This window comes from Vanellus vanellus (assembly GCF_965231255.1).
Source record: "Vanellus vanellus genome assembly, chromosome: 8".
Classification (NCBI taxonomy): domain Eukaryota; kingdom Metazoa; phylum Chordata; class Aves; order Charadriiformes; family Charadriidae; genus Vanellus; species Vanellus vanellus.
The window spans coordinates 206,120-227,056 of NC_138913.1; the positions used below are offsets into that span (position 1 = coordinate 206,120).

Consider the following 20,937-nt stretch of genomic DNA (forward strand, 5'->3'; position numbering starts at 1 on the left):
TGCTTCGTTTTTGACTAGCATCAGCTGTGCCCTAATACTGCTGCTTAATTTGCCTAGGTCTGCACTGCACAACTGACAGCAAAAGGAGATTAATCAGAGCAAAGCTCTTAGGTAAAGTAGTCACCAAATCGTGCCCTTCACTGGCTGAATTTCATCAGGCTTATTTTGGCATAACTTTGTCTGTCTTGTAATTATTTTCATAACAGAAAAACAAAAACATCTTGTGCAACCATGGTACCTCAGCCATTGCATCTTTTAAATTCACTATCTTGAAAGATGTTACTGGATAAAATTATAAAATAATTCAACAGAAACGATAGAACTATTTTTTTAGCTGTTCAATTATATGTCGGTATATATATTTTAAGTGTGAACCTATGGATAAAGTGATAACCAAATTTCTATTTTCCAAGAATTAACTACTAACATGCCTGACTAGTAAAACGTGACAGCAGATAGGTAAAACAAATTTTGCTGTTACATGTTACACAGGGTTATTTACAAACTTAAAAAAAAAAAAGGAAAGTACGTTTCATTTGGCTCTTTCGTGTTCCTCAGCAGTTAAATAACATGCATTAGGCATCACCTAGAATATGTTTAGCTTGCAAGATGCTGCTTTTATTTAGAGAAATAGATACTTATAAGCTGTTATATCCATTCAGGTGTCTTAGTCTGCGGCTCTTTTATTAGCCATGGGCCACCAAATGGAATCTTCCAAAACACACATGGAGATGAATTGTCCAGGAGATAGTATTTCTCAAGAAAAGCTTCCCTGAAGGTAGTCCTCGGAGAATCACTGTAGTAGGATGCTTTCATCATTCTAGCATGCCTGCTGTACTGTTACACTTGAACTGATTGAATAATCTTAGGAACAAAGAGTGTCGTTTGTCTGTAAGGGGGAAAATAGCTTTTGTTAGACACATTTCATCAAAAGAATACACTATGCATATAGACAAGAGTCCAAAATGAGAGCAATGGATCTCAGTACCTTCTAGACATTGCGAGTGAGATTTGAAAACAGCTTTAAAATGTGCTGAAGGGTACATTTTAGTGCACTTCAGACGGCTGATTATGAGAGCGCACTGCTGCTACAAGTTAAAGTCTGTTTCTGCATCTCTTTCTGTGTAATCTTAAATTTGGCACAACGTATTCTGTAAATCACAATGGTTTATAAAATAGAAGTAGATTGTGTTTAACATTCCAGTCTGTGTCTTTAGTATAGATACACATATACATTATATAGTTGTATATCTGTGTATACATGCACATATTTTGGAGTGTTCTACTGTTGTCTTTCTGTCACTTAGCTGTAACACATTCCTATTATGCTCTGTCTTTTGAGTACAGGAAAGTGTTGCTTTTAAAATTGTATTAACTTTGTAGAAACAAGAACTTTCCAAGTTCTTCAAGACGCAATTTTTGTTACAGGTAACATTGCTAAAGTGAGCTAATACGTTCTGTAGAGCTAAAACATGTCCTTAAAAAGAAAACACTATTTTAGTTTTTCAGTACTTTACTGTTACGGGCGATGACTTCAGCTTTATTTACCAACTGTTCTTTTTGTTTTAAATGAAGATGGAGAGGGAGTCTGACACTACCAGCACTTCTTGGGTACAGAAATACTCCGTGTCATGAAGAATTATTTTTAAGTAAAAATCTGTCATTTTAATTTCACTGACGGGAAGCTGAAACAATACTCAGTTAACACCCCGTCCTTTAGCTACTTCTGTTTTCTGAGCAGCAGCGCTGAGGCAAGTATGATCGAGTGGCTGGCAAGGTTCTGGTCTCCAGACATTGATGTTGAAACATGACACATTGCTGGATGCCTGAACTGGTTCGGAGTACTCTGGCCTGTCTGTGAGCCCCATTTGGTGTCTTTAAACATAGCAAAACATTATTGCAATAAAGCAGCTCCTACCTTCCTTCGGGAGCACGGTGTAGGTCGCTTCCATGCCTGCGTGGATGTGGTCAGTGACGTGACAGTGCAGTAGCCAGGTACCGGGGTTCTGCGGAGTCATTTCCACAGTCTGAAACGTCCCAGGGAACAGATCGAAGACATCTGCCCGGTAAACCCCTGTTTGCTTCAGGACAAAAAAGAAACAATGGTTACACGCTGTGGCATTACCAGATGGCAGCAATTTAAGCTACATTTTACGCATATTCCCACCAAGCTTTTTAGTCACAGTTGAGTGAAGAGACTGCTACTGTTTGTCATTTCCACAGAAGCATCACTTTGTGCATCCACTTCATGCTTAAAGGATTAATAAACTAGCAACTAAGTGGAAATGAAGGAAGACGACAGCTGCGGTTTTACCACAGCCATGAAAATTCACAGCTACGTGTCAAAGCGACATGTGAGGCTACCGGCAGAGATTCTCCATCTCTTGTAGGTTGATCAAATACAGGTTTTGGGCAGAAAAACTCTACGGTCAAATTACAAGTCCTGCTTAATATCATAATGTCTGACTTTTCATCAGAGATTACAGTCCTTGGTATTTGATCTACCTCTCATTCTTAACACAGCAAGAAGTGATTGGAAAGGACCTGTTACCTTATAGTCAAAGCTGTGGCCATGGAAGTGCGCTGTGTGAACGTCTATTTCGTTGCCCATTCCCATCAAATACCAGCTTACTTTATCTCCAACGTGCATAGTCAGACCATGTAAATTGCCAAACACCTTTCCGTTAATGGCTAAAAAGGGAAAGAGCAAGACAGAGAAAACAAATAAGATTTTGTGTGTTGTTATTCTCTAAACTTTGATAGAATACAAGATTCGAAAGCCGATGCCAGGCAAAAGTAATGGCTTTGGATGGTATATAAAACCAAAACAATGGGACAGCATATTAGGAATGAGTCTGATTATATTCCATATTTAACTAGAAAGTAAGACGTAGTTAAAAGAAAAGTTCTTTACTGTACACCATTGCTAATACTACTGTTCTTAAAGATCCACATTTCCTGCGGCTCTGCACAGGGTAAGCTCTACTAGGACGTCCTTTCAGAATGCACGTTGCCTTTCCAACTTATCCAGAACAGTTGTTTGCTGACATCAAATCAAAATTTCAAATTGCATTTCTACTCTTTCCTCAAAATTTCAACATGGGACCATTTTTTCATAGTTTGTTGTTTTGTTTCTTAAAAAAAAGTCTTTCGGTGGCATTAACAGTGTTTTCAAATAGTTTGAGTGACATTTTTCAAGCCTTCTACCCTGGAACTGGAAATTCAGAGGGGATGAGAAAGTCAAATTTATATGCAGAACTTTCAAATACACAATTTCATAGTTTCCAGAATTACATTAACTAAATTGGGAAACATACCATGCATTTTATTACTTTCAAGGAATTCCTCATCCTCTTTGTCAATAAGATGCGGGTTGGTAGAATAGGTTTTAATGTTTTCATCCAAGTACCATGACTCATTTTCATCAAAAACCATAAAAAGCAGAGCAAATTGAACTTTCTTTTTAGTATGAAATGATGGCAGATAATGTCTATGACACACAACAAGTGTGCCTATTAATCCACTGTAAGTGTCCTGAAATTACAAATGAAAAATCACATAATTACAAGATGTAACTAAGCAGAAGCGCATTTAATGCCAGATGTGAATCCTTTTACTATTTTTACAGCCGTCAGTATCTGGGAATAAAAGTAGCCAGTGCCAAACAAGGTTATTTCTTCACTGTTTTATGCTACCCATGGATCAAGTTCAATGGACTGTGAAGAGTAACTGCCTCTTTTTCATCTCTTGCTAGAAATAACCATTTATTCCGTTTTAATTTCTTTCTCATCTTTTTTCTCCAAGTTCTTTTTAGGGTTTAGGATTTTTGAGCTTGGTTTCCATTCAAAATGTACTTCTTGATGCTTTTTTATTTGTGTTTGCTGAGACATGAGGGAAAGAATACATTAATTTCCATTAAGAATTATTAGTCATCTTAAAGTAATGGGTGCTTGTACAGAAACGGCAGATTTATGTTCCACAGTTGCGTGTTAGTTTTCCCACACATGACTGTGCTGTAAAGCATTAGCTTTAAGAATGAAGCATGAGTGCGGTGATCTATACCAACAGCAGAACCAGAGAGCAAGAACATGAAGGGCCGTGACTTTCAAATTCTGCCCCGACTTTCTTGCAGTATTCAAGAGATTCGAATTCAAAGCTATGGCAAAGGGGGGAATGACCTGACAGAGAAAGCAGAAAGAGTTTCAAACTCATCTCCCTTTTGCTGTAAGTATATCTGTGTTGAAGTCATGAACAAACCCCTTCAGACCGATATTAATAATCTACCTTAACGATGTCCACCGTTGAATGGTACGCCCATGCGATACAATGTGGATCTCCTCTCTCAGAACTAGATCTCTCTGGGATTTTCCAGACATACGTTTTTGTTTCACCTGAATGAAATAAATATAAAAAATGTTTTAGAAGTTTGCTGTGTGCTGACCTATAAGAGGTCATCCTGAAACAGATGTTAGCTCCATTTACAGCCTATATTTGTCTCAGACTTCCTCTTCCCAGTTACTGCTCTGGCTCGCTTTTTGTTATTTCCCTTCTGCACATCCCTGTCTCTTCTTGGCAGCTTCTTTTTTGTGTGGCTGCACTGTCCAGTTTACCATACTTTATAAAAAAAAAAAGTATCTTTTGTAAAGATCACAGAGGAACTTCTGAAATAATCACTAGCACAAGGTATGCTCTCCCTGTGTAGCCAAATCTGTTTGCTTTCATGAAAGGTGCAGCCACGCCACACCAAAAAATTGCTGATCTGTGAAGGGCAAGGATACATAGCCATAGGAAGCAGGGCCATTTTAATTGTAGAAGTATTTTTCATAGACAGCATCAAAAGGTTACGAACCCGAGGTAAGAACAAGCCAACCAACCCGAGGTGTTTCCTGCTATCTGAACGGAAAGCTTGCTGAACCTTACTAGAAGGTTTGGTGTTACCTGCTAGAAATAACCAAGGACGCTGTGATACCTGGGTTAGTTGCAGCAACAGGACTGTCTGTTTTCACTCCATGGGCATGTATAGAATAAGGTCTTGATGCCAAGTTCTTAAAAACTATTATAATTTTATCTCCAATATTTGACACAAGCAGTGGCCCTGTTGAATCGGAAAGAAAGATTAACTTGGTTTTACAAAAGATCAGAGCAGAGAGAGAAGGAGGGACAGGCTGTTGTGTGCAAATACACAGCATTGGCTTAGAATGCAACGAAAAACTATACGTGGACAATGTCATTCACTATGATGTGCCAACTTGAGTAGCTGAATCTAAGAAGAGGCCCAAGTTTCAAAAGCTCCAAGCACCTGCTGTGTCTTTGAAGTCACTTTGGATGCTGCTGCCCAGTTTTATGCTGACTTTGAAAATACTGACCTGCGATCCGGCAGCAAACCAGAAGGGTTTTTTTTCTTGTAAAGCAAGCAGTGTAATCTTGCACGGAAAGCACCATACTAAAAGTAGCAATTCCAGGTAGGTTCCGCCCACACAAAGTGTGGGCGGAACTATACTCAGTATTATTCAAATAGCATCTTCTTGGTTTGTTTCACTGCAAACTGAACTTCATGATGACTATACCTTGAATTTCCAGGTGCTGCTGCTCCTCTGCTCGCGTTTTGGGAGTGCTGAAGGTCTGGTCAGTGTACTCACGATATACTACCTTTCTGTATTTTGAACCAATGAATTTGTCTTCTTTATTTAAAAATGGATTTCCAGGGCTGGAAAAAAAAAAAATAGTGGAGATAAGAATATGTTGTGCATTTCTTCATATTTTAAAAGAACTTTTTCAGGTGTGTCAATTAACCATCAAACGAAAATCCAGCTCACTGAAACTGTAATCTCACAGACCACTGGTATCTTCAACATGAAAACATTCCTTTTAAGCTGGGAGGTTTCTCTTAACCTGGAAGGTTAAAAAGCCACTATAAATAGACCAAATCTGTATAGTATTTAAGAGAATGCTGAGGGCTGGGCCTGGCAGATATTTCAAATTGCAAGAAGTCACCCAGCAACTTGCATACCAAAAAACAGAGCCCTCAGTGACTTCTGTAGATCTGAAATGAAGCTTAAAACTTGTGAAGCTTAAGTGCCTCGCTGAAATGAGACGTGAGGGACGGATTCTCTGCTGCAATCAAGGGGGCTGGAGACAGTGGGAAAAAAAGTCTGATAACAGCATCCTCCACATTACTTGTGCTTAGAACTGTGACAGTGTCCCCTGTGGTGTGCACAGCAAGGAAATGTGCTGCCAAGCTGAGGAAAAAGAATAAAATATAATTAAGTCAATAAAAAACCCTAAGCAGTTAAAATCTACTCCTTTAACCTCAAATGAAGTTACACAGGTGGAATGCATAGAAATTCATCAGTTCATGGTTTAGCCTCTTCTGCTAATTGGCATGAATTATTTGATCCAAACAGTTCCCTCTCATTGAGATGCAAATACTGGGAGTAAAACACCAAGATGACAAGCTTCATAGTGAATGGATTTGGTCATGGACTTATCATGTGTAAGCTAAAGGAACTGAAAAGAGTAAAAAAGAACCTTAGAGTACAAATAAACATGAGACAAAGACACGTTACATATTGTAAGTAATCAAATATCAGGACAAAGTAGTCACATACCTACAACTTATCTACAGTTATCTACAACATTCCACATCAGGGACTGTATCAACATCAGGAAATGATAAATGCACGTGCGCTATCTGGGATTCGTGAAAATCTGAAGCTGCCCCACAGAAGATTTGTGCTGGACCATTTCACTGACATCATGCCATCTGGCTCACAGATACACAGCGACATTACTGGAGAAGGACCACAAATTCAACTGAGCCTCAAAAATACATATGCAAAGAAAGCGTGTCTAGAAGTGCCTGGAGGAGGAAAAGGTTCAGAGGAGAAGCGAGTTGCCCCTTTGCTTTTTTGCATTTTTTCCCTCGTGTTTATTCCAAAGTACCTTTCCTGATGGTATTGATGCCGCTCAAATTCCCATGTCCTGTTAGGAGAATAGTCCCATTCAACTTCCACGGCAGCAATATAGTAAGTCTTTTCATGCAAATACATAGATAGATCCACATTCCACCAGTGGCATTTTTTCACTTCGTAATGCTGCTTCATGCCCCCTGTGTAGTGATCAGTTGTCAGGCACGACACTTCGAAAACTCCTGGAGGTTGTACAAGAAACAAAGACTTGAGGACAAAGATCTGTTACCAGTAGATCTTGCGATTGCATTACCTATGTTGATTTAGTGTTTAGAGGCTGAGACACAGGCTGTTGCTCATATAAGATCCAAATTCTTTCTGTAGTATGGCTACTTATAGTAATAAAATTTAGCATACGTAGAAGCTAGGAAAATCAAGGCTTTCGTATTAAGAGCTCGTGTCCATGAACACAAGTTTGCTGCCCTTCAAACACAGCTGTACGTAGTTTTAGCACCCAAAGGATCAAAATATCAGCTATTTAAAGCTTGTCTCAAGCATAAAATGTTCGTAGGTCGACGGTTTCTAAGCTAGTAACAGGATTTTTAAACAGGACATTTACCTTCAGAATCAGGTTTCATAACAGCCGTAAGAAATGTATGTGGAAACAGATTTGCTGTGTCCCTTCTTGTTCCTTTAGTTATGAATGTGTTTTCTGAAAAGTATATCCCATGGACGTCGACTTCTGACCCCAAGCCCATCAGATGCCAGGAAACCACACTTCCTTTGCACATCTCAAGACCAGGCTGATTTCCGTACATATAACCATTAATGGCTGTAGAAAATTTGAGGAAGCAAACCCCACCTTTGTTAACACATTACTTAATTCTGTAACACAGATTAAAAAATGCAGATGTAACGTGATGCCTTCAACTCACAGAAATATCAATAATAAAATACCTTATCGCATCAGTGAAACTAGAGAGTCAGCTCAAGAAAACAACATTTAAAACCAAGCGTTTAAAAGCAGTTTCTAACTGTTCTCTTTTTCAGCGTCTAAAGCACAGGTAGCTGACTTGACCAAATGGAACTTCCACTGCTTTATACCCGTCAAGTGTGCACAAAGCGTCCTGCTTTATCCCTGCAAGACCCCTCAGCCACACGGCGGAGACAGTCTGAAGTGGTTTTTAGTTTGAGTTACAAATCCGTTCTGTCTGCTCCTGCCAAGCCTGGGCCTCGCAGGCACCACTGAGTGCTCCACGTCAAGGCTCTGCTCATAGTAGGAACGCCCCAGAGCGCAAAATTCAAGAAAGAGCACGAGCGAATATGTTTAAAGATTTGGACTTATTTACATACTGAAGTTAAAAATGTTTTCACAGGAAACTTGAAAGATGTTTCTACAGCAGCAAAATACAATTAGGTGAAACTCAGCTCTGCCCAATGAAAGAAGCAAAGCTTTTCATTCTGAGGGGGGCACAGTGCTGGTGAAGGAATCCGGACCGGCCACAGACACAAAATGAGCCAGTGATGTGCCCTTGCCCCAGAGAAGGCTAATGGTGTCTTGGGCTGCCTGAGGAGGAGTGCTGCCAGCAGGGCAGACCGCAGCCGCTATTGTAGAAATGCTTCAGACAGTTCAGAAAGCAGTTTGGCAGAGAAGGAGCTGGGGGTCCCGGTGGACACCGAGTTGAACGTGAGCCAGCAACGCGCCCTTGATGCAAAGAGGGTGAACGGTGTCCGGGCTGCACTGGGCAGAGCATGGCCAGCAGGTCGAGGAGGGATCCTTCCCCTCTGCCCAGCCCTGCTGAGGCCGCCCCTGGAGGACTGTGTCCAGTGCTGGGCTCCCCAGTACAAGAGAGACATGGACATACTGGAGAGACTCCAGCAGAGGCCACGGGAATGATGAAGGAAGGGACAAGAAAGCATCTCTCCTGTGGGGACGGGCTGGGAGCGCCGGGGCTGTTCAGCCCGGGGCGGAGAAGGCTCGGGGGATCCCATCCACGTGCATGAACCCCCGCAGGGACGGGGCAGAGAGGACAGAGCCAGGCTCTTCCCAGCGGTGCCCAGCGACAGACCAGCGGCCACGGGCACACACGGACACACAGGAGGGTCCCTCTGAACGTCAGGAAACACTTTGTCACCAGAGGGTGACCGAGCGCTGGCACCGGTTGCCCGGGGAGGTGGTGAGGTCTCCATCCCTGGAGATACTCAAAAGCCACCGGGACACGGTCCTGGGCAACCGGCTCTGGGTGGCCCTGCTTGAGCAGGGGGTGGAGACGATGGCCTCCAGAGGTCCCTGCCAACCAGCCTGCGGTTCTGTGAAAATCCTCCTTTCAGCTACATCGTCTGTAGGGCAGAGGTTGGTTTTCTTTTGCTGGCTGGTTGCATTCATGGAGTTGCACATGGGCTACAGACCTAATCCCTCCTCTGCTCTGCTCTGCTCTGCTCTGCTCAAAGTGGCACCCAACAGTGCTGAATGCTCAGCTGCCATGGAAGACACCGAACAGCGGGCATTACATTTTGAACTACCACATTGAGCTGATATTGTATTTCATTCAAACATGGTTTTGTTCCCAATGGAAAGGAATGAAATGTCTATACAGTTTCCCAGTCTCCAACATGAGATCACAAAAGTAAAAAACTTATTGTAGAAATGAATATTTGGCTAATGAATAATTTTCTTACAGTGCATTTTGTTAGACTCCTGGAAGTCCTCATCATCTTTGTCAATTTTATTAGGATTTAGTGTAAACATCAAAATATTGTCATCCAAGTACCAGCTTAGATTCTCATCAAATACTGTGGCCAGTAGAAAAAACTCCATGTTCACATTTTTCTGTTAAGAAGAAATGGCACAAAGAAAGATAGAAATGAGTGAATAGAAAATGTCAGGAAAAAAATTCCATGTGTATAATTTATGGGTATAATTCACAAAGTAGGATAGATGCATAAATTGATACTTCATTCTGATAATCTCACAGCTCTCTAATTGCTGGACCTAGTGACTAGGTATCTGCTGTTAATGCTCTTTCTACCAGCAGGAACCGCTTCTGGAAATTAATGTGTGTTCTGGTCTTTAAAGTCTCTACTTTTTCCTGCTCATTCTCATCTTAGCTGAGACTTGAATGCCAGCGGGGCTCACTGTGATGGTGGTTTCACAATACTGTCTATCTGGAGCCAGACTGAGTTTGCTTTTCTTTTAAAAAAAAACAACCCCAAACCAACAAAACAACCAACCAACAAACAAACCAACTTTCTTCATTTTCCATGTCCCCTCAGCACACGGGTGAGGCTGTGGTGTGGAGAGGAGCTGTGCTGGGTGGTCCTTAGTGTGGCAGCCCCAAGGGCACAATTCCAGAAGAGAATGCAGGTTCAGCTACAAGGACACAAATGATTCCAGTTTTCTGCTTTTACTGACCTGTTTCCCAGAGGGAAGCAGAGCTCCTTTCCTGCACACCAAGAGAGGACCCACAAGGCCAGAACTGGTGTCTCTGACTGCATCCACCGCTGAGTAATAAAGCCAGGTTAGACAGTCTGGATCTTGGTCAGTGGGGCCCACATCTTCTGGCACGTTCCACTCATATGTAAATGTAGCGCCAGGACTCACATGAGAGGCTGGAGATTCAGTGCCTATTACAGAAACCAACATGTGGAATTATGCCTAATGAACATCATCTATTTTGTCACCTCAACATGTAGGAGAGCTTGTTCCCTGGTGCTCGCAGGATGCCCGTCCGCAGGCGCACCTCTGGAGGCGGCACCGTACCGTGCCCCCTCGTCGCTCTTGCGGTAACTCACGCCATGGGGCTGAATGCTAAACGGGCGGCTGGCATTGTTCCGGAAGGTCACCCTGATCCTCTCACCCACTTCAGCCTTGATAACAGGGCCTAGAAAAGAGCACACGGTCTAATTAGAAGATGTGCCTGTCAAGTGAAGTACAGATCTCCACTTGCTTATCACAATCAATGTCTGGCTGCTTTTCCTGTTGCATGGGGAACTGTCCCTGGGCCTCTGTGGCCTCAGACCTGGTCCCTGGCCCATGCCTGGACCACATGGCAGCCCAGCAGCAACTGGACTGCTCCTTTCCTGGTTCCTCATGGAGGCCTGGTGACATGCAGGACAGTTCCTCCCTTTGGAAAGGGACCTACAGACCTTAGCACCAACCTCAAACCGAGTCCAGTGCCATGCCAGATGCAGCCAGGTTATAAACTGGGCTAGACCTGCCTAACTTGGGCTTTTAGTCCAGACCGTGACCTTTGGAGACCATGGCATATTCCTACAGGCAAGTTGGGCACCACCACAGCATTGTCTTCAAGAGCTTTCTTACCCCCTGGGGCATCTCTTGGAGGAAGCCACAGGCACCAGCACCTGCAGGAGGCAGGGAGAGCCGCGGGCCCCCCCTTGGAGGTGGAGGGGCACTGCTGGCTAGACAGTGGAAGTGATAGTTTACTCTCATAAGTCTTTGACATAAAATAATTTTACATATCTTACCTAAGAGTCCAAGATGCGTGTCCTCTGTGAGTCTTTTTTTATGTTCAGTGAAAGAACCATCTGTGTATTCTTTGTAAACAGCTTTTTTATAAGAGCCACCAATTCTTGTCTCACTTTGTTCAAAAAATGTGCGAGATTCACTGTGTAAAAGAAATTGCAATAGGTGCAAACAGTTCAAGTCATAATGTTCAGCTTTACAAAGGCAGTCAGGACCTCAACCCTGTTTTCTGAGGTGCGATGTGCTGAGTTTGCCTTTTGGGTCTCCTTTCGGGGATCTGGCCACATACTTATATGGAGTCCCATGTAAGGATGTGCAGGAATCCGTTATTCTTCACTAGCTTCTCTTAAGAAACAGACACTGTGCTGTGTGGCCCTTATACAGCCAGCATGCTTAGAGACTCATCAGCAGTGATTTCCAGTCAACATTTTGTAACCTAGAGATTACTCTTCTTTTTATTGAAAGTTACGAATAATTCAACGACAGTAGGCACAAACACCAAGAACATGTAACATGCAAACACCATGTGAGAAGATTTAGCCTATGCCTTCTTTTTTACTTTTCAAGAAAGGACTCTTCAATGTTTTACAAGCGCTATTCAAACAATGAACTGTGCCTCGTCCCTCATGGGGCAGGTAAGTATTCTTTAACTCACAGGTGAAACATCTGAGTAATCAATGTATTCAGTGAATTTTTCCAGGTCTTAAATATGTAAACACAGAGCAAAGGGCAAAGCTACCTCGTGCAAGTTATTTGCTACCTGAGATGCTGTTAGCGTGATTTTCATCAGCTGAGGAGAGGATCATGAATTCCTAGCTTTGTTCACTGACTCAGAATAATCAGCCATCTGGAATCGCCAGAGATTACTGCCTGCGTGTGACATTACATTTCATCTTCATCTCAGTGAAATTACTAGCGTTACAGCAAAATTTATAGTAAGATTACAAGGAAAACAATAGACTTAATTTGCTCTGATATTTATCCTGGCATTAATATTTAAGCAGAGGTGAGCAAAACGAGAAATTCTGCTTAAAAGTCGGTTCTACCATATGTACTACCTTATTTAGCGCGTTTATATAAATGCTGTTTGGAAAGTAAAGTTTCTTTAATTAGAAACATTTACCTGTCAGTGATTAATTCTTGTCCTGTAAAATGGTTCATTGCAGATGGGCCATAATTCCAGATGATCTCCTCAGCAGCAATGAAGTACTGTCTGATCTTTGTCCTCTCGTTGTGAACTGCTGTGGATTTCCTACATTCTTTTACTTTAAAAAGGGCCTGCATACCACCTGAAAAAAAAACGAGGAGGTGGAGAAAGCTAGGGATAAGGAACCGCACTTTGCTTTGTCTTTCCCTGCCTCCACTAGCGCTCCTCTGGAGGGTTCCTATACCATCGATGGACATGCAAATCATTAACGAAAAGAAAGGGGAATGATGTAGAAGTATGCACGCCAGCTGAGCTGGGATGTAGAAACACAAGCATGGTATTTACAGTGGGCACACAGGTGTGGCCAAGCGCACTCTGCTTGTAAAGCTGCACTTGACATGGTATCACGGAGAAGAGTAGGGTGCAGTGGAAACTCCTGTCAGTTAGCACTTCAGTCAAGGCCGGGTGCTGCCAGGCTGACCATCTTCCCTCTAAATCTAATCAACAGCTTGCTTGTGAAACTCCTGCGTCTCCGCACCCTCGGCGAAAGGTCTGTGAGCAAACCTTCTTGCTGGAGATACAAATACTATAATAAAGAGAGCCCTTCTACAGCTATGGATTAGCCAAATTTGTAGGATTTAAGTCTTGCCCAGGATGCTTCAACCACATCAGGATGTTGCTTGATGTGATGGCTATTTCAAAACTTATAACCTCTGTGTAATTGAATCCATGAGTTAAACACACTCCTTTTTATGTCAGAACTTTCAAATCTTGGAGAACGATTTTGAGTTCTGTGTTCCTTCCCACTTCTGTGACAAATTACTTCTCTAAATCACTTACAGCGATATAGATAATGGAAAAGTGGGATACAGAATCATGGAAGAGTGTGGAATTTGCTTCTAAGTATTTCATATGGTTAGCAAACACTGGAAATACAGAAAGAGATAGAGAAGAGAAGAGAAATGCAGATCTTCTATGCTTATTTGCCACTGCACTTTCCTGCACGTCTTTGTCAGCAGGCAAGTTAGCCTGCCTGTCCTGTGCCCCTTGCCCAAACACAGAATGAGCCGCAAGTTTTTTGCTGGCAAACAGAAAATTGTAATTAATTACCTTCAGTAAGAGGCAAACACATCATGCTATTGTTTGTTTAAAGTCGAGGCTTGCAAAAGTGCAGCTGTGCCAATTGCTGCCAACTGATAACAATTTGCATAGCAACATGCTCAAGCCCATCTAATGCACTTCTGGGCATTTCAAGTACTATGAGAGTTTTGTTACCTAGAGGAGAGTAACGTCTAGTGTACAGCCAGGTCAGGAGTACTGCTAAAGTGACTCAGTAAACTTAGTTTAAGCTAACAAAAAAAATCTGATAATTGGAATTTATTCTGTACCTTCGATATGGTCATTCACTTGGCAGCTGAGCATCCATTCCCCAGGGCCCCTCGGTGTCATGACAGCATCAATGAATGTGGCTGGGAAGAGGTTGATGGTGTCAACTCGATGATGCCTTTCTATTAATGTCTGTCCATGAAAGTAGGCTGAGTGAATATCAGCTTCATTACCCATGCCAAAAAGATGCCATTTTACCTTATCTTCCACACACATTGTGAGGTCTGGGAGGTATCCATACATGTACCCGTTGATTGCTGAAAGAAATGTTATTCATTACAGTTACCTTCACAGAACTTAGGATCTTTTCTTCAAAAGCAAGTGCCATACAGCCTTTGCTCTATTTTTCAAAATGGAAAGAGGCTCAAAGCAAAACTCCGCACCTTTGACAGTGAGCCAATATGAGACACACACCTCATCTGCACAACTACCTGCGTGACCAGCAGCTCCTGCCATGATTCCAAAGGCACCTTTGTTGACACTAATGGTAAAAACTGTTTCTCTAAACTGCGATATTATAGTACAGAGTTCAGAACTAAGAAACAGAACAAAGCAACACAACTCTGTTTAGAGCACCTGGGCAATTACTGGCAGGGAGGTTCCTGGCCCCTAAGAATTTTGTATCACTCCAAAGGTTTGATTGTACAATACTTGCCATTACTTTTTTATTAATTATTTTAAAGGATCTTTCTTAATCCTTCAAGAAAAGGCCCTGCTTAAAAAAAAAAAAATTATCCATAGTTCATCTTTAAAAGAGACAACACATGAAAATATTACTTCACCATATCGATGACGAGCAACACTAATATAATGTTCTCTCACAGTGCATTTTATTGCTTTCCTGGAAGTCCTCGTCGTCTTTGTCAACTTTGGAAGGCTCAGAACAGTATGTCCTGATGTTATCCTCTAGATACCAACTGAGATTTTCATCCATCACAGAAAACATAAGGATGAATTCAGCGTCAAAGTGTTTCCCATTGCCCTCATTCATTGTATCTGAAAAAGAAAGCGGTATATTCAAAGCCTTTGGCAACCAACATTATCTTTTTAAGTGCAGTATCAGTAGGGCTGGTCACTGTTTACTTCATATTTTGCCACTTTTCTTGAGTGTGAGTGTACACATAAACTTACGGCCACACTCAGAAAACAAAAATTGGTTTTGATAGATACTATAAAATTACTAAGAATAAACATTGCATGTGATAAGGTTACAGTAAATCTGTTTCTCATATCAGTATTTACACATCCTTTTGCATTACTAGCATGAACAAATCTCACTCACGTGGGCCTGTGGATAAAGCATTCTGCAAATCATATTCGCTGTCACACACAAAATCAAACTGCTTCCTATACTGTCGAAAGGCAGCTAATTGAGAAGACAAAAAGCTGCTATTTCAAAATTAACTATAACCCTCTCCTCTTCCAGTAAATTATTTCACTGCTATTTATCAATAACCATTAGCAAATGCCTTGCATATGTGTTTATTTACTTACTTACTTATTTAATTATGGTTTACCTTTCCTGCAAATTATTAAAGGCCCAACAAGCCCTGAAGCAACATCTCTTGGAGCATCAATGTGGGAGTGGTAAACCCTGGTTATGCAGTCTGCGTCTCCCTTAGCTGGACCTTGATCTTCGGTCACATCCCATGTATAAGTGTACTGGCCCCCAGGCTCCACACCGTCATCTCTCTTTTGCAAATCTTTGGTGTTGTCAGGATAAAAAGCACCTGAAGAATGCCACACCGCCACCATTAACACAACACATTCACAATATGGTGCCAGGATAGCACCTGCCATGCTTTAAAGTTGCCTGCGTGTTCCAGTAACGTGGACTGAACATCTGAATACAGGCTAAAAAAAAAATCTTTAAAATGGGGTGAGTTGATCTTTTCCTTTTCTTTAGCAGTCTCTTAATTTGCCTTTGAATTTCATGGGAGTGCTTCAATTAATGGCACATTAAATTTAGTCCTTAATTTATTAGGAGGACGCTATGTACTTCTGCTAAAAAGATAACAATTCAAATATTTGTGAAACATTTGTTAAATATTAATCTTGGAAGCTGCTCTAAAATATTGCATATGTCCTGAAGGAATATCGGTGTCAATGGAACAGAGCAACAGAAAAAAAAATTTAAATATTGTTCCAAAAAGTGGAGGTAGTGTGAAATAACACACTGGTTTTGCCCCCACAGAACGTGTCTATATCAAGCCACATATTAGTTGTAACGAAAAACTTCACAAAATATTAGAAGTTAGGGTGATCCTTCACAAATTCTTCTAATGAAAGATTTTTAAAGACTGCTTTTGGGACAATATTGTATTCTCAATAGTTCACACACGGTTTTTAAGGCTGACTAATAAAACTTTCAACAGCCATATTCTGGTGCTGTCCAGTGCAGAAAATCGCCACACAATGAGTGTGGCAACATCAGCTATTGCAAGGGCAAATCACCACTAACCCCAACAGCACACCCACGATACATCTTAGAGTGCGTCAGACTTTTATCTCATTAATTTATTACTAAGCAGTACCTGTTTCTTCATTTTAAGAAAGTCTTTTGCATCTTATATACAATACATACAAAGTTAGTGTTAAGAATTTGGAACTGTAAGTTATCCCGGTTAACAATATCTTCTTCACAACAGCATCAATTTTTCCGTTAGATACCCTCAATACCTGCATCTCTTATATACCTTTATACATTTATTTCAGGTGAAATATAAATATTCTTATTTCAGGTGAAACGTTGATCTAAAATACCTTCTTCATGAATTCCACTTTTGGCTTTTTATTTCGCTCTTGAAAAAATTATCAGACTTCTTAGCTCCTGTTTTAAATTGTTCATGTCCTTTTTTAAATCTTTATTTACTTGACCACTCTTCTCTTTGATGAGAGAATATTACTTACTCTCAGAGGAATGATTAACTTTTGATAAATTCTGGCACAGAACGGACTCAAGCTTACCTTCATTTTCCTTTGTGTATTTTACACCATGTGGATGCAGTGTGTAGCTTCTGGAAGCAAAGTTTTTTAAGTGAATAATAATGGAATCTCCGACTTCTCCCTTAATGATAGGGCCTAAAAATCCCAGCCAGGAAGGTTTGTCAACTATCACATCGTATAAGTGATTGGTGTACTGAGTGTAGACAGCCTTCTTGTAGGTGCTTCCTATCCTTTGTGGGCCTCGTTGGAGAAAGACTCCAGCCTGCCTGCAAAGAAAGTACACAAACATTTCTGTGGTGTCAGATACTCATTTTATAGTTGAATGGTGTTAATTATAGAGTCTCAAATGAAGATCAGGCCTCCATGGTGCTGTGCACAACTATATCTGTGTTCAGGAGTAGATATATGTCTCTTATCGTAAAGTTAGGCACCCAGATAGAGGTTAAATATTATGCACCAACCTGAATTTTTTCTACCTACTTTGTTCACTGAAGATAAGGGTATTTGATACAATTTTGAGCAAACTTGAGACCGTGTGGACAAGGCAAATAGTAGTTCTTATTGCTCGAAACTTTTGTACTTGCATGCTTAAATTGCTGTATAATTTTCCATGGCCTGTTAAAAATAATAATTTCTGTCATCACACTATTATGATGACTACATAATCCTTGCTCCATTGCAATGAGGAGCAAACTTTTCTGCTGTAAAATACATTTAAGATGTCTGGACAGGAGCAAAACTACAAGGGGCTGCTGATGCCCACCGTGTGCGTGGGGCGGGGGACAGGCAGCGTGCTGAAACAAGTGAGACCGAGCTCTCAGCCTGCTCGCCAGTCAGAGATGAAGAAGCATCACAGCCTCAGAGCTTGATACGGATTTACCCTAATAAAGTCTCATTTTCACAGATTCAGCCCAAGAATGTACAAACAGGTTACATGACAACAGGGCATTAGCAATGACCTCCCCAATCCCTAAGTGTCTTAACTGCTGGACCATTGCTCCTCTCAATTAATTATCGATTATATTAAAATTAAGTATATTAAAAAATGAGAACTTGCTTAGCGAGGAAACAGCCTCACCCGTGAGCTAAACTGGATGTTCAAAGCAGTAGCGCTGCCGCTGGCTGATGCTGTTAGCCCAGCCTCCGGAGTCTCCAATACCAAATCCTCCAGCACGTTTCCCTGCCCTTTTCAGAAGGACTGGCTGTGGAAGTAAACCTACTCCAGGAGGAGGCAATCCTGGGAGACACTGCCTGAAGTCCAGCAGCCTCCTGATCGCGCACCTTACATCATGAGAAACCAAGCCAACCCGCTTTCGTGTTCCCAGCAGGCCGTATTGCGAAGCAAGCTAATACTGCTCAAAAATGCAAAGTATTTCCCACAAGGCTGAGCACTGTTTCAGCATCTGGGGAAGGAATTGTTTGTACCTTGGCAAGCACAGATCTGAAGTGTAACTGAAATGCCAATTCAGAGCTCCATGAAACTTGGAATGCATAAACTTAGTTGCAAAGGCTCAGTTACTGGAAATCTGAGTGCATGAAGCTTTTTAGCCGCAAACTAAATCAAAAAAATATGTTCTGGCTCTTCTTGGACTGTTTAAACAGCTGCCGTTTAATTGTAGAGTATTCCTTCTAGCAGGTACACTGCACTCTTCCCTGCTTCTGTAAATATCCAGCTCTGTACAAGCACAGCCCCATAGCTGAAAGGTTCAGGGGGAGAGGAAGAATTGGAGGAGCTGAAAATCAAAAGTACGATAAAAGGGACCAGCTCCATTGCAGATATACAACCACTGAAAAACTGGTATTACTTTAGCACGCTGCAAGTTGCCACAGAGCAGAGAAAAGCGGTGGACGTGCAGGGGACAGTAGTGGCTTGCTGTATGACAACACCGCTCCACAACTTTCAGACAAGATGCCCTGCTGCCACCATTTATCAGAATTACTAGCCTGCTGAATCACCGCACGTGTCTTACACGTCACTCAGTTTATGAGTTAACAAAAAAAAAAGCTGACTGCTTCGCCTGGTGCCTGATGAAGTGGCAGATTATGGCTGAGATATTGTTGGCTCTCAGTAGAGAAAACCACAGGAAGTCTTCTAGTCGCTCATCTACAGACTAAATAAGAACTGTATTTTTGTTCTGTTTTCTCTTTTCATTGTTTTTATTTTAGTATAGTCCTATGTCATTTTAAGGGTACTGAAAAAATAGAAGGAAGGAACATTTTTCCTGTCTCAAATATTTTTTCTGGTGCCTTTTATGTCTGAGTTGTCTTTATTGATTCTTCATATCCTCAGGGCGCTCGCCGCCTCCTCCCCGTGCTTACCCTCACCCTGCTTCTGGCTCCCGCTCTGCGCAGGACCCTCCTGCGCAGTGAAAATGACCACTGCCAACAGTGACCAGCTAAAAAGGAAACCTGTGCCCAATGGGGAAGTTTAAAATTAGTCAAACGTCCGCATTTAAAAACATAACAGCAAAAGCCTTCTCTTCAGCACTGGCACCTTAGCCATTCAAAATTATACACCGTTAGACATTCAGAGTCTTTTTCTAGTCTCTACTTAATAAACATTTCATTCCAACAAATTCACAAAACCCCCTGCACACTCCAGTGCAGTGCACTGGAATTCAATTCTCAAGCAAGCCAGGAAAAAAATCTTAATTCCCTTATATGTCTAACAGAAAATCCACTGACACCAACATGATTCATTTCACTGCCTTCACCAGGTTTTCACTCTGGTCCCAGTGCCTAAAGCAGACAATGCTGTAAAATCAAACTCAACCCACATAAACTGTTTTACTTACTCTTCTTCTGCAAAAAGCTGTCCAGAGATGACGTTGGTATCGCCAGGCGCGTAGTTCCACACCGTCTCTGTGATGCCGATGTAGTACTCCCTCTGCGCAGCCCCAGCCTGGCGACAGCAAGAAACCAGCAAGCAGCTTAGGAAGAATAGCTTCATTTTGCATTCACGAACCTTGTGGAAAACGTGAAATAAAAGCACAGGATGGGCACAAGCAATTTCCCTTTATATGTTCTTGTCTCCCCCACCTCTCCCCTCCTTACCCCCCCCCCCCCTGCATCCCCAGCTCCTGTTTGCTTTGGTGAACACAATGTAATGTTGCACAACGTCTCTGTGTGTCAAGAGTAAACAAAAGATTCTGGTCAGTTCAGATAATCTTCAAAGAAATTTTTTCAATTCCTGCCAACCTTCTATCACGCAAAGTACCATTTAGACTGTTATCGGATTATAAATTTTGTAGCCAAATTGAAAGTACTTTAGATTTAAATGGATTTACAGACTTAAGCTTAATTACATTCTTCACTAAGTTTATCACTCTGACTGTAGCTGCTACTGAGAATATAATTTCTGTGGAGCGCGGCACAAGAACACAACTTTCTGCGTGCCCTGCGAAAAGCTGTAGATGACACGCGCTCTCCCCGTGAGCCCACAGACGGCCGCCCCTCGCCCAGCGATGGCCACACCGGTCCCACGCAGGGGCGAGGGAGGCACCGGTGTCGGAGCAGCGCCCGCACACCGAGGTGATGGTGGAGATGCTGCTGGGAGGTGTCCCTGCCCAGGGCAGGGGGTGGAACTAGGTGATCTTTAAGGTCGCTTCCAACCCAAGCCATTCTGCGATAAGCTCTGCTGACCCACCGCAGTTCCCTGAGAAACACAGTTTTAGCACAAAACGTAGCATATATAGCTAGAGAGGAAAAGGACCGCTGTTCACAGACGGAGAGGGGATGTTTGCATCTCATGTCCCGGCAGCTTCAGTATTGCCCAAATGGAAATGAGCCTCAGAAATTCCACAAAATGACCTCCCTGTGTTATCTTCCTCCTAGTCTGTCACCGGACAGGCTAAGCCACATTCTTCAGTGATTAAAAGCATAATAGATGTATAAAGCTCAAGATAATCTTAACTGTTACCATTGTCTAAATGTACTACCCAGCCCGAAGGCTATACTTTCCCCTCCTTCAAGTTTTGTAAACATTTTGTATCTGATAGTCTCATTGAAAAATAGGAACAAAATTGGACCTTAAACATGAGATGTTTAAAAAGCACCTAACTAAAAAT

The 20,937-nt window shown here is 41.9% G+C and overlaps 1 protein-coding gene across 1 annotated transcript; it reads right to left on the reverse strand.

Moving 5' to 3' along the window:
• Positions 1-369: 369 nt before the first annotated feature.
• On the reverse strand, positions 370-19,850 carry CP (ceruloplasmin). Its single transcript, XM_082486805.1, has 19 exons — positions 19,666-19,850; positions 16,892-17,136; positions 15,442-15,654; positions 14,747-14,920; positions 13,927-14,181; positions 12,515-12,680; positions 11,394-11,533; positions 10,649-10,789; positions 10,321-10,532; positions 9,588-9,738; positions 7,528-7,740; positions 6,943-7,150; positions 5,568-5,707; positions 4,970-5,095; positions 4,285-4,391; positions 3,318-3,534; positions 2,552-2,691; positions 1,919-2,081; positions 370-889 (listed from the first exon to the last, which is right to left on the reverse strand). The coding sequence occupies exons 1-19, from the start codon at positions 19,818-19,820 to the stop codon at positions 816-818; spliced, it is 3,240 nt and encodes a 1,079-aa protein (XP_082342931.1). The 5' UTR covers positions 19,821-19,850; the 3' UTR covers positions 370-815.
• Between the last annotated feature and the right edge of the window lie 1,087 nt (positions 19,851-20,937).

Coding starts and splice junctions, on each gene's coding strand:
- CP (XM_082486805.1), bottom strand. CDS start 19,820: ATGAAGCTATTCTTCCTAAGCTGCTTGCTGGTTTCTTGCTGTCGCCAG. Junction 10,790..11,393: donor CACGCATCTTGGACTCTTAG/GTAAGATATGTA, acceptor GCTCTTTTCTAG/GCCCTGTTATCAAGGCTGAA. Junction 10,533..10,648: donor GTACGGTGCCGCCTCCAGAG/GTGCGCCTGCGG, acceptor TTTCTGTAATAG/GCACTGAATCTCCAGCCTCT.